The sequence below is a fragment of the Heterodontus francisci genome, chromosome 8 (genome assembly GCF_036365525.1).
Source record: "Heterodontus francisci isolate sHetFra1 chromosome 8, sHetFra1.hap1, whole genome shotgun sequence".
Taxonomy (NCBI): Eukaryota; Metazoa; Chordata; class Chondrichthyes; order Heterodontiformes; family Heterodontidae; genus Heterodontus; species Heterodontus francisci.
Window position 1 is genome coordinate 77,915,934 of NC_090378.1, and position 14,486 is coordinate 77,930,419.

At 42.5% G+C, this 14,486-nt stretch overlaps 1 protein-coding gene across 2 annotated transcripts in view; it reads right to left on the reverse strand.

The window, feature by feature from the left end:
• The window catches only part of hmcn1 (hemicentin 1), a 740,737-nt gene that overhangs the window by 277,742 nt on the left and 448,509 nt on the right, over positions 1-14,486 (reverse strand). For both annotated transcript variants that reach the window (XM_068037415.1, XM_068037414.1), the window contains exons 37-40: positions 11,774-11,875; positions 10,663-10,839; positions 8,770-8,921; positions 5,059-5,182 (exon numbers count right to left, since the gene is read on the reverse strand). In XM_068037415.1, the coding sequence (XP_067893516.1) occupies positions 5,059-5,182; positions 8,770-8,921; positions 10,663-10,839; positions 11,774-11,875 (555 nt within the window). The remainder of the gene's footprint in view (positions 1-5,058; positions 5,183-8,769; positions 8,922-10,662; positions 10,840-11,773; positions 11,876-14,486) is intronic.

The window sequence follows — 14,486 nt, forward strand, 5'->3', positions numbered from 1 at the left end:
TGCAGTGTTCCAGTGAACATCAACCCAAGCTCAAGGAACAGCATCTCATTTACTGATTAGGCATGCTACAGCCTACCGGACTGAACATTGAGTTCAATAATTTCAGAGCAAGACTGCCCCCTCCCTTTATTAGTTTTACTTTGCATTTTTTATTTTTATTTCTTTTTATTTTATTTTAGTTTGTTTCATCATTACACTTTTTTACTATGTGCCTGCCCACTGTTTTCATGTTTTTGCTTTTGGCTAGGGCTTTCATTATTCCGTCATTTAACACCCTCTCTGCACTAACGCTTTGTCTCTCACCACACCATTATTGCACTCTTTGTCTTTGCCTTTGCCCCATGGCCTCCTTGTCAGTTATTTTCTGTGACCCTCTGTTCTATCAACACCTTCCCATTTGTTCTCTTTTGCCCCAACCCCACTTTATTTGCTTAAAACCTATTACATTTCTAGCCTTTGCCAGTTCTGATGAAAGGTCTCTGACCTGAAATATTAACTTTGCTTCTCTCTCCACAGATACTGCCAGACCTGCTGAGTATTTCCTGAACTTTTGGTTTTCTTTCAGATTTCCAGTATCTGCAGTATTTTGCTTTTATTATACCAAATTTTACATTTATGTCACAAGTGTGAGTGCAAGCAGTGAAATACTTCTTACAAAACACTTGCTGTATTATAAAAAGATTAAAACAAATCTGATGATTTCATAATAATTTTCATTTTATAGTTCATAGAAATCACACTGTGATTGAGAAAAGAGAGAACAGTATGGAAAGAAACATTTTACACGGAAATAGTCTGTTCTTCATGCATCACTTTAGTTCACATTTCAAATAAAAATTTACATTTGTTATTTTAGTTGTTTAATTAACATATGAGGAGTAATTTTACTACTTGGTAGCATATACCAGAACGCAACCATAATATATAAGATTTATGATTTATATTCCTTAATCTGATAACTCAGGAGCAACAAGGGATCATGTATCTTCAATATATCTTGCAGTCTATCCTTTTCCTACTTAGTCACTAAGTGTGACATTTCAGATGCTACACTCAATCAGCTGAGGTCAACAATTCAATTGTAGGTCTTAAACTGCATCCTACCTCTCTGTAGTTCATTAGATTGGAAAACTGGTCAGCTTTAACTCTTCCACATTATGCATTATAGCCCAAATATCAGCTTTCCCAATGGCGAACTGTCTTATTCAAATGAAGTGCTCTAAATCAGCCATCAGTTCCACTATGCCAATTCCAGTGTTAGAAGTTTATAGAATACGAGGGCATTGATGTAACATGGCACTATATGGGTTAATATGGAGCTTTGCATAAGGTGGATGTATGAAAAAATGATTATGCACTTTCTGTTCTTTTAAACAGAGTATGAAATTGCATTTCTTTTTATATAAAAGGCTTTCTATTGGGAACACATTCTCAATTTATATGATTTTACCTCCCATTGCTTCCAGTGAAATCTGGAGCAGGTTCAAACATGTTTTGTGCAGTGCTGGCTCATGCTGGGTACGGCTGATACAAATCTTGTTCACACTTCAACCCTATTCCACTTAGATCAGGAAGATCACAAATGAATATGCTTGCTCACTTTTTCTTTACACCTGCCTTGATTCAGTGCAGGTAGTTTGAGGTGTTAAGTTGCCAGCTCAACAGATGTTTTGCTTTTTGTTTGCTACTGAAGTCTAATTTCCCCTTGACATTTACAACAATCCAATGCACAATAAACTCTCAATTCAGTAACCAGGGGTAGAAGTGTTTATCATTGTCAATGTGGTCAAAAGCCATATGTCTGCACTATTTGCACTTAACAGGGGGAATTTTATGCCCTCCCCCGTGGCGGGTTTGGAGGTGGAGAGAGCATAAAATCAGGTGGGATGGTGGCGGGGGTGGGTTCCTGCCACCATCCCGCCTCTGCAAAAAATTAGTATGGGGCGGCAAGGCCTGTAAATGGCCTTCCCACCCCGCCACCAATTGAGGCCTTAACTGGGCAATTAACCCCAAATTAAGGCCTCTTCCCGCTACAGCTGCAATTAGCCATGTAGTGGGCAGCCCTGTCACCACACGGGAAGCACGGCACCCGAAAACGTGCTTCTCGGCTCTGGGGGTGGGTCCCCGCCAAAAGGCACTTGGTGCCTGAACGAGCGAGAGACCTGGCATTGGGAAGGGGGGAGCCCGCTGAGGGCCATCCCCCTGCCCTTGCTGCTGAACGCCCTTCCGCCCTCCCCTGTGACTGCCCCCCCCTGCCCACCCCGAGACCCCTCCCGCCCAGACCTACCTGAAGTCTGGTTCCAGCGATGCTCCTTAGCCTCTGGTTGGTGCAGCTACAGAAGCAGCCACTGCCTCTGCAGTGGTGCTGCAGCTGCCAGCCTATGATTGGCTGGCTGATCTGCAAGGACGGGACTTCCGCGACGGGGTCTTTGATCTCGTGAAAGGCCCGCCGCTGTCCACTTAAATGCCTGATTGGCACTTAATTTGACAGGCCTTCAGTAGAAGAGGCGATGCAGGGATCCCGGCATTGGTTCCTCCGGACAGCGAGACCCCCACCGCCACGATAAAACTCCCCCCAATGTTTTAGTGCAAGCAGTAGCAAACACATGTGAATTTGCAGCTGTAGTGTAAGCTGGGTGATGGGATGAGTACTCGAAATATGTCAATCCCTTTTCCTCACAAAATTTTGTCTTAAACTGAAACCTAAAAGGTTATGGAATGTGAATAAGAATGCATCCCTCAACTACCAGAATGAGATAAAGACATATTCCCCATTACTATATTGAAATGAGATGTATAATTGCTATACCTATTGGACAATATAACTTTCAATAGACACTAACCCTGATGGACAACACCACTTCCGCAGACAACAGACTAGAATGGGACTCAAATTTGTAAGATAACATTATGGCAAACATTGCACAACTTATGTCCTCTTTGTGCAGAATTGGAGATAATTGAGTAAAATATTCTACTGCACAAGTTTGATGCCATTATTTTGAAGGTCATTTTATCTGTACAAGATGCTCTCAATGCTGTTATAACCATTTGATTTAACGTAGTAAGATGTAATATTTTCAAATAAACGTCCTGCCTTACTTTTAAAAAACAAAAGATGTATCATACTTCCAATTGTCAGACTGGTCATCTTGAAGTGTTCCCAATGATTTTGCTACACTCTGATGAAAGAATATGCCTGAAACACCAACATTTTCCCTTTCTTTACAGATGCTGCCTTACATGTTGAGTATTGCCAGCCCTTTCCATTTTTGTTATTATGTTCCTAACACAGTTCAGACTGATTTCACCTCTAATGTAAAATATTATATAAGAACAGTTATGATAACCTTGCCACTATATCACGTTCTATACTTGAAGACTTAGAAGGCACATTCCAGATGGGCCAGTTGCTTCACAGTGCCCTATTTTTATTTTGAAGCATTAAAGCACAATATTCATTCAAAAGCCTGCAGGTAGGGACAACAAATGCAGCCCAAACTCTGGAGGGCCATTCCAAGATAGGGACAAGAACCAACAAATCCGACAGAGATGCTTTTCCCTTTATCAGACTTTGGAATAAATTTGGATTTATAGGGCTATCTGAATTTTGATCCAATTTGGGTTTGGAAAATGTTTTGCTGCTTACCTGTACTGTAGACAAAAGAACACAGCTACAATCAGCAAAACAAAAGGATTAAGAACTACTTATGGTGAATAGCTCATGGTGTTGAGGGTAATATATTAGCATGGATAGAGGATTGTCTAGCTAACAGGAAACAGAAAGTCAGGATAAATGGGTCATTTTTGTTGGCAAACTGTAACTAGTGGAGTGCCACAGGGATCAGTGCTGGGGCCTCAACTATTTATAATCTATATCAATGACTTGAAGGGACAGAGTGTATTTTAGCCAAATTTGCTGACGATACAAAGATAGGTAGGAAAGCAAGTTGTGAGGAGGACACAAAGCGTTTGCAAAGGGATATAGATAGGTAAAGTGAATGGGCAAAAATATGGCAGATGGAGTATAATGTGGGAAAATGTGAGGCTATCCACTTTGGTAGGAAGAATAGAAAAGCAAAATATTATTTAAATGGAAAGACACCACAGAATTCTGCAGTACAGAGGGATCTGGGTGACCTCATACATGAATCACAAAAGGTTAGCATGCAGGTATAGCAAGTAATTAGGAAGACAAATGGAATGTTGGCCTTTATTGCAAAGGGGATGGAGTATAAAAGTAGGGAAGCCTTGCTACAACTGTACAGGGCGTTGGTGAGGCCACAGTGTACAGTTTTGGTCTCCTTATTTAGGGAGGGGTATACTTGCATTGGAGGCAGTTCAGAGAAGGTTCACTAGGTTGATTCCTGGTATTAAGGGGTTGCCTTGTGAGGAAATATTGAGCAGGTTGTGCCTATACTCATTGGAGTTTAGAAGAATGAGAGATGATCTTATTGAAATGTATAAGATTCTGAGGGGGCTTGACAGGGTAGATGCTAAGAGGATGTTTCCCCTCATGGGGGAATCTAGAACTAGGGGGCGCAGTTTCAAAATAAGGGGTCTCCCATTTAGGAAGGAGGTGAGGAGGAATTTCTTCTCTCAGACAGTTGTTAATCTTTGGAATTCTCTTTCCCAGAGAGCAGTGGAGGATGGATTTTGGGCATATTCAAGGCTGAGTTAGACAGATTTTTGATCTACGAGGGAGTCAAGGGTTATGGTGAGCAGGCAGGAAAGTGGAGTTGAGGTCACAATCAGATCAGCCATGATTTTACTGAATGGTGGAGCAAGCTTGAGGGGCCGAATGGCCTACTTCTGTTCCTATTTCTTATGTTACTGTTTTATTAATGAGCTGAAGACACACATGGAGCATGACTGATATGGACTACGCAAAGAAATGGGAAATGAATGCTCATTAATTGTAGTCCTGTGACAATATTATTGCTGGAAAGCAAGAACCATCTTGTGTACAGATGACTCAGATTAGCTTTAATGCATCCTCTCAGGGAATATATGCAAAAAGGATTGGAGAAATAAGTGAAAGATTTGTAATAATGTTACCATAAACTCTGAGGTCAATGGCCTGTTGCTGTTCTCCTGCAGCATTCACTGCTACACATGTGTATTTGCCAGTGTCACTAATCTGAGTGCTGGTGATAGCAAGCACTCGACCTCCAGACAGAACCTGCAAGGAAGGATATCCACAGCACATTATAGAACATGCATCACTAGAGGATTCAATTCACAAGCAAATGTAAAGTTAAAAGGAAAAGACTTTGTACATAAGTGTCACAAAATGCTAACTATAAACCTGCTGGTATCTTTAAGTTGCTCCTTGTTTCTATGTTTTAAAAGTAATGGCAAACATTTTGTGCAGGTCATCAACATGAAGTTCTACTGATGACATTACGAGTAGGAACAATGGGCTGTGGTTAAGACTTCTTTGGGGAAAATCTGAACTTTTTACCAAGCTGGTCGCAAAGGTATTGGCGTGTCCACGGCACTCACTTAATGGATTTAGTGGAGGGCCTAAACCATTTCAGCTTCAGGCCTCATTAAAATAGAGTGAGCAGTCTTACACTCAATGAGTGCTCGCAGGCAGCTCACTGAACTGAAGGTGGGGCATGGTGGTGGGCGTTCATTGTTTCCCTGCAATTTTGAATCCCCCTCCTCCCCCATTTTTGACATCACAGGAGCAGAACTGCACAGTGTCACATTAGAGGGAGTTCTGTCTGAAATAACAGATCCAATCTATCGATGGTCATCAGTTCTAAAGGAGGAAACATAGGCAATTGAGAAAGCTGTTGTTAAGTATGTAGAAAGTACCCACAAGATCTACAATTACCTGACAGTTCAGAAGAATGCACTTCCCTTTTAAGTGAAAGGAAAGCTATTAGGAAAAAAAATTACATAAGTACCTCCACAGCCATGAACCGTGGCCAGCTCACCAGTAATGCGTCAAGCCTGCTAGCCATGGACCCCAACAGACCAAAAAAGTAGACAGTCTACCTCCTGCAGGGAACATCGTTAATTATGTTCATGGAGTAGAGTGTGCATCATCAGCCTGCATTTCAGGGCCACAAAAGGCCAGAAGAGCAGCTAATCTGTCAGCCGTATGGAAAAAGGACCACAATAAGCCAAGAGGTTAGCCTGCTGGTTAGGGGAGCCCACAGTTAGGCTGCCAATAGAGATGGCAGAAAGCGAATAGGGTAAACAATTAGTTTACCAAAAAATGGATTATTTCATTTTTCATGTTTTAAGGTTACAAGTCATAAAAATAGGGCCACCTAGAGCTGAGAGATCATGAATGACACATTCACATCAATGTTCTAACATGGAAATTTATTTTAGTTTATTGCTGTTATTCACCAATTAAGACACAGTGATTATGATTTTGTTTTTTATTCTACCATTTCCTCTCTTACTCTACTAACTATATTAGTAATACTGAAGAACAGTCCACAGGTGCCAGTTGCTCACCAGTAATATGTTCATGTGCCCTTTTGTCATCTGTGATTCTACAGAGTGGAGGCAATTTTTAACTGCCAGCTATCATTTAACAATTAAATGGGCAGTTATGAGGCATAATGAGCAGCCAGTAATTTAAAATCATAGGGGCACCTCAGCCTGTCCATTGATGCCCAAGGCCTGTCTGATGCCAACATCGAGGGTACTTGTAAATGGGAGAACAGCTTGTCCACCTGAAACAGACAGGAGACTGCTCAACAACACAAATTAGGTTCCTATGCTGGTGGTGGGACCTCAATTATAATCTTATAAGGGGTGGAGTAGGAACCACTGGAGGTTATGCAAGAAACAGCCCAGGAAACTTGTCATTTTTTGTTGGTGGGCCCAAGAAGAACATGTGTGCTCTTCCTGGAACCCCTCTAAACACTCCAGTCCACTGTTGGCCGCTGGAAGGTCTCCTGAGACTTGATCTTATTTGATCTACTGGTTGGCTTAGCATGGAAGCCAGATGATTTCCCACCTTCTCAGAACTGGTCACCTGCAGTGAGTTGCCTACTTGGCAAGTTAATGAGATTCAGGGATTAAATGGCTCTGGCCTTAAGCTGGTATCAACAGACCACTATGCCAACCGTGCACCACTTTTGGGCAAAAGTTGATGATCAGCCCCTGTAATGCTTTGACTGTGGAGGGCATCACAAGGGTATCATAACTATTCTATAGTCTATGTAGTGTTCTACATGGTGCTCATTCAGAACAGACTAGATGTAAACCTGGAACCTTCTGTACCTGTTATCTAATCATCGTGTAACTAAATCCTCCATTATAAAACTTCACAGCAATAGTAAAAATAATAATATTCAACAAAATACATAACCCCAGTGGCAAGATATTGTATTCATTGATTATGTCAATTTGGTCTCCAATTGTAGCACATGTGGTTGGGAACTCAGGAGTGTAGGGATGGTACACCATAACCATATACCACATAATGGCACACCTTTACGCTAGAATAAGGTCATGATAAAAACGCTAGCAGCAACAACACTGGGAGAAGACAATTCTTTCAAACAAATAATACCACATCTGGGTTGCAATGCTCTTTGGATCAACAGTAGTCCTTTTTGTCTGTGTGGCAGAGTTTGTAAGTTGAAACCCCAATTCAGGTCTCAAACACATTGATGTATGCTGACACTTTGGGCTGAATTTTCCCACCCCTGTGGAGATGGGCTTGGAGGCAGGGGGCTGGGAAACTAGCAGGAAACCCTGTCGGGATGGCTCTCCAACGTTGTCCTGTATCCGGGTAACTTTTGCAGGGCGGGCTGCCATGGGAATTGTCAGCCCGCTCCATGGAGGCGGGCAGGCAATGAAGCCAGCTAAGGCTCTAATCAAGGGCCATTTTCCCCCAGCGCAGAACTTCCCCAGCATCGCACAGGCCCACTGCTATGTTGGAAACCCGGCAAAACTGCGGAGGGAGCATCTTACCGGCAGGTCAGCAGGACTGAATTAATCGGCAGCAAGAGGGGTCCACAATGCCCACAGGGCCCTAGGCACTCTTTTGGAGGAGTCAAGCCTCCACCCTGAGACCCCTCACAATAATTTGCCAGTTTTCTCCTCACCAGAAGAGGGAGGCCTTCTTGACTGCCTCAATTTTGAGCTGCCCCTAGGTCTCCCTCTTCCCCAACAGTGCTCACCTGTCCTGGTGGGCCTGCCATCCAGACACAGCTGCAAGCCCTCCTATTGGGCCCCCCACTTCCCTGGTCCACTTGCCATCTTTAATTGGATGGCGAACACAGAGGATGCCAAGAAGGAGTTTCTCCGGCGGGCGCACTGAAGCCATGTGCAGATTTGGGTTCAGCATTTGGTTCTAACATTCAGACCTGTGATGCAGCACCAATGGATTATTGAGGCACCATCTTTGATGCGACATTAAAACGGGACCGCTTCTGCCTATTTATAAAAAATCCCACAAAGCATTTCTAAGAAAATCAGAGTTCTTCCAGTGTTCTGGCAAGCATTCATCCCTCAACCAATTCCACCAAAAAACACAGATTAGTTGATCATTCATCTTATTTGCTCTTTAAGCGATCTTGCATTTTGCAAATTGGTTGCTGCATTTGCCTGCAAGAGTGACTACATTCTAAAAAATAAATTATTGGCTGAAAAGCACTTTGAGACAGCTTAAGAACATGAAAGGTGCTATATAAATGCAAGTTCTTTCCTTCTTTGCAGAGTTGGCTGCCATGTTTGATACAATCCTAAATGCTTTAATGTAATGACTAGTATTAAACTAGGAATTAGCAGTACCTGAACGCCATCGGAAAAGCTGGAGACAGGACTGCCATCTTTCAGCCATGTCATGCTTGGCACTGGGATGCCCCTGGCCTCACATTCCAGTCTAACAGGGTTATTTACCACCACTGTCACCATGTCACTGCTGCCAAAGATTGTTGGAGGAACTGCAGGATGAAATGATCAATGTCAAAACACAATTTGTGCAAAATTTAAAAATGTCATTTGTTTCCCATTAATTAAAATAGTGTATCAGTTCTCTTTATTGCACATCAGTGGATGCATCCTATCTTCATTGTCTACTTCTATCATGGAGTGATTCAATATCCATTTAAATCTATCATCAAACGGCTAAACCTGATGCACTGCAACCTATTTTAGAGCACTTTTCATTGTTTGTTTTATCTGTGTTGTCATGCATGATCTTTCAGTAGTATTCCCAAAGTACATCTTTTTTAGGTTTATGGGATCTTGCTGGTGGCGAAAGGCTGCTGCATTTGACTTCATAACACTTCAAAAATTAACTGGGAGCAATTTTGACTTTGTGTGATTGTGAATCAGTAGCCTGTTTTACATCACTCCCGATTTTTACTTCCACAAAGTCACACAAAGGGCAGGAAGGTGGCGGAGGGGGGCGTAAAATTGAGCGGGAGGTTTGGGGGGCCCTTTCCGATCCACTCCCACCTCTGCCGCCACTTTACGCAGGGCGACAGTGGCAAAAAACAGCCCTCCCGCTCCAGGCCAATCAAGGCCCTTCAGTGGCCACTAAAGGGCCTCTGCCCGCCTCCACGGGGATTTTACCCGTGGCAAGCAGGCGTCCCAGGCCCAAGAAAAGCCGCCTGACAAAAGCAGGCGGATCTCTGACAGCCTAAGGTGGGGGGGCCTTCATGATCGGGCACCCTGTGCAGATGGAGGTCCGCCCCTGCTGCCCCAACAACCCCCAACAAGCCCCCCACATCCCCTCAATCGACCACCCTTCCCTCGCCAGGGCCCAACCGATCACCCCGGTGAGGCAACAAAAATTTACCTTGGTTCTGGGGTTCCCCGACATCATCTTCTGTTGGCTGGGCTGCAGTCTCAGCAGTGGCACCACTCCCGGTGGTGCTGCTGGGACTAAGAGCTGCTGGCCCACTGATTAGCTGGCAGCTCTATTAGGCGGAACTTTCTACCTCTAGAGGGTGGAAGTCCTGCCTCAGAACATTTAAAGGCCGGAGACCCGCAAAATATGGGTCAGATCCCCGAGCCAGGCGGAAGCGGGTTCGCCACCGACTTTTCAGTCAGTGGCTGGCTCCAGTCCGCCAAGTGTAAAATCCCGGCCAAGGTCAAAGTTAACCCCATTGTGTATAAAATGCATTAAATATTTTGAAATAGGTTACTGTTCCACACAGACATTTCAGGTACATCTTTTAAGATAAAAAATTGCATTCTTGATGTACACTAAAAACTAACTTCACAGAGCGATGCTAGTTAGTCATGTTGATAAAGCCCTGCATGTTAATAACATTATCTTGATGGTTAACCAGTCCTCTCCTTAATTATTATCTCGTGTCTAATTTTCCGGTGTTTAAATTCAATGTAAAATGTCTAAGTCACAGCTATGCTAAAACTATGCTTATTTGCAAAGAATGTATTCAGCGAGGAGTTTTACAATGTAATAACATAAAGTTGATAAAGTTTATTATTAAAATACAATTTTCCCAACTTGCCTCTTGCTGAAGAGCTGTTAAAATATTTTCCCTTATTACTTGTGATATATACATAAGTTAGAAAAGTTTTAATTCTTTCAATAATTTTAATTCATCTTATACATCATAATACATGAGGGTGTATTTCCATTAAGGTTCAATTATCTTATCAGGACAGTGCAATTGCACTAACTTCATGAATGCACAATGAAGCTTTACTTACCATAAACCTTCACACTATACAGTAGCTCAGCAGAGCCTGCCACATTGACAGCTGCACACCTGTACATGCCCCTATCTTCTACCTGAGCACTGGCAATCTGCAGAAGCTGACCCCGATTCAGTATGGAAGCTCCAAAGCTTGTGCTGATTGGCTGATTATCTTTGTACCATGTTATAGCTGGTGTTCAGAAAAAAAAAGAAATGCTCATCATGAACAGTTCTTTTACAGCCCAATTCACTGCAGTTGAGTTATTGAATCAAAGTATAGAATAGATTTTCCATTCAAATATAAAGCTCCTTGTTCCAGTTGTACATCTCCCTGGTAACTTCTCACACGTTGTATATTCCTATTAACTATATATCTTACAAACTTTACATTCAAAGTCTCTACTGTCCAAGCTTCCTGGTAATTGTAACTAACTATTTGTGGTGTTCAAGTTCACCAATGGTCTCCAATATCAGCTAACCTGGTCTAGATGACTCTCCTTGCTGATTACCAATACTTTATTTTTTCCTCCAATCTTCAATTTTCCCCTCCTATCCCTCCTCTTCCGAAGGTGATGGCTCATGATGGGGTACATTTCCATAGGCAACAGTGCCCTCAGTGGCAAATCATATGTAATACTATGGTGATCAGTATTGATGGGAGCTTTCAAGTAAGCGTCCACCATGGCTGAGCCAAACCCAACCAGCACCAGGGACAAAAGCATAAATGTGTTCCTTTTGGGTGCATTGACAGTGCTGGTACACATTGCAACCAGAACAAATCATCATCTTTGGTGTCTACATATACCAAGCTTGGGATCATCCTTGTTACACAATGATCAATGCCATGCTGCATGGTGCTGCTGTAAAGTTCACATTTATTGGCTATGAAATTTTGGGCAGGCATGGAAGGTCCAAAACTAAATTATGCATTATTCTGAATGCCCATCCTTGAAACTACTATACATTTTCCAAAAAAAAACAAATATTTAAATGAAGGCATGGAGCAAAATTTTAACATTACAATCAAATATATACTATTATACCATTGACCATGGAGGTAATCAGTTAACAGATTAGATCAATTAGATACATCTGGAGCATGTGTAGGAGTTTCTCATACCTACCTGGTAGGGGATTTCCTGATGCTTTGCATTTCAGTTCTATTGGATTTCGAACAATCACTGTCTCATTTAGAATTAGGCCTCCATCTTCAATGCTCGGAGGTTCTACAAAGTCAAATAAAATAGGTTCTCATGGGTAATGGTTCAGAAGAACTTGCTGCCACATCAGGTGGTTGTAACAGGTAGTATTGATGCATTTAACGGGAGGTTTGATGCACAACTGAGGGAAAAGGGAATAGAGGGATGGGGCTAGGAGGGGTCAGGTTGAGAAGAAGTAACTAGAGTGATATGGAGTGTTGTGGAATATAAACACTGACGTGGACCAGTTAGACTGAATGGCCTGATTCTATGCTGTGATTTCTATCTAATTCTATATTAAGATATTAAATTTTCTGGTATTTATTTTTTGAAAAGACTACACAAAGCTCATGTTCTTCACAACCTGTTTGCTTTTTAATAGGATTATTTCAAACTTCAGGTCTGCTTAGATATTCTCTGGGGTTCAGTGGTGCTGGACACTCCCATAGGTGATCCCTGCATCTTATGTTCAGGCGTGTGTCCATACTGTCTAACATGATATATCATGTGATATCCTAAAGTGGGAGTGCCTCTTCTGATCTGAACTAGATATAGGCCCAGAATTTGCTAAAAGAAAAAGGTGTTTAATGTGCACCCTGCTATTGGTGTGTAAAGAAAAAGCAATTTGTGGCAAGGAAGAGATACAGTATCAGCATAGTGCACTTCCAGCAATTTGCAGCACACGACAGTTTTGAACTGAAAGGTGAGAAAAAATATCCAAAGCACAGGGCATGCATGAGATGCCCAACTCCAGCAAATTCTCAGCTGTCAAGCATGCTTCTCTAACATTTCAGTAGGTGAACTAAAAACACTTCAGTGAGACAAGGTCAGTTACAAATTGTTAAACAGCTTTATTTTATAGATTACTAGTGAATGTGTAAAATGTAATTATGGTCAAAATTAAAGTTACTTCATTCAGTCTCAAACCCACCACCAATGCCGCCCTTCCCACAACTTACCTGAGTGCCATCTAACATTATGCTCCTGCACACCAGGCAGCTGCTGCTTCCTTGCGCTTCCCCATCTGTTTTGGGCAGGCAACTGACTGGCAGCATGCAAATGAGACCCAGGAATTCAAATTGCCTCTGCCTCACACTGCTGAGGAAGTTTGCCGCTTGCTTCAACTTCCATATGCCCGATTCCCTCTCTGGGTTAAAACCTAGCTTATTGCCTCAGTTCGAGGTGGGACATGAGTAGCAACTTTCCACAAACTGCTCTGTCAAGCTTTTACATGTATACCATCTGCTGGCTGCTGAGGTAATTTTAATCCTCTGAGAGCTGGATTCAACTTTGGGTAATATTCTTAATATGAAATGAGCCAAGATCCTTCTCATGGGAAATTGTCAAAAATCCCAAAATGTGATGAGGGTTATATGCGAATCATAAAGTATGTTGCTCAAGGCTATATGTCAGTAAATGAAATGTCACACTTGACAAATGCAGTTTAATCTTCATTAGCCACACTCCTACTATCCACCATCCCATTACTTACCAAAGTTTTCATGAGACATACTTTTTCCTGTAATTTGTATGTTATTAACTACTTGGCAAATTGCACAACATAATGTTCATTCTGTTATTTCTATTACACTATTTATTCCTCTACCCAGGATATTGCTATAACATATTTGCAAACTAAATTTTGTTTACCTTCGATTATACATCAACTTCTATTAAACAACAACTACTTGCATTTATAGAGTGTTTTTAACATAATAAAATGTCCCAAGGTGCTTCACAGGAACGTTGTTAAACACTGAGCACCATATTAGGACAGTTAACGAAAAGCGTGGTCAAAGAGGTAGGTTTTAAGGACCACCGTAAAGGAGGACAGAAAGGTAGAGAGGTTTAGGGAGGGAATACCAGAGCTCAGCATCCAGGCAGCTGAAGGCACTGCTGCCAACGGCAGAGTAATTAAAATGGGGAATGTGCAAGGAGCCAGAATTGGAGGAGTGCAGAGATCTCGGAGGTTGTAGGGCTGTAGGGGGTTACAGAGGTAGGTGCAGGCCGCCTCCGTTGTAGTGTCTCAAAACCTTGGAGCCCTCTCCCCCATGTTATGCCATTCCTCACTTTTTCCCAGGACAGATTCACTTCCTGCCCACTCAAGTACCTGCTCCAGCTACAATGTTCTCCTCTTTAAGAGGTACAGGTTACCTTTAAGCAGTGCAGGCTGACTTTAAGTGGTCCTACAAGGGTACGATTCTGAGCCCTCTGCTGATTGTGGAACGTGTTTAGTGCTAGCTGCACAAAGAAATCATTCTAATGAGCAGGGATCATGAAGCCGGCACTTGGGCATGGGTGAATTGTGTATTGCAATCTCCACGCCTGTTTCAAAGGCTATCCAGTTTTGCCTCCAATTTATTATGATGGGGTGGTGGCAGTGTAATGCAATGTGTCATGCCTCAAACAGGTTGACTGCAGATTCACTCATGACATTCCCCATATTGTGCTCCTAATCTCAACTGTACCATTAGGGGAGATGGTGGATAGAGGCTTGGAGCTCCTTTCACAGGCAGAAGAGGGAAGAAAAACTAATCGAGTTATCCCAGGTGTCCCTCTCACCTCATGATAACCAGGTGAACAGAATGGGAAGGCAGATGGCTGGGTGCAAGTCACTTGACTTCGCTCAGTTGGAGAG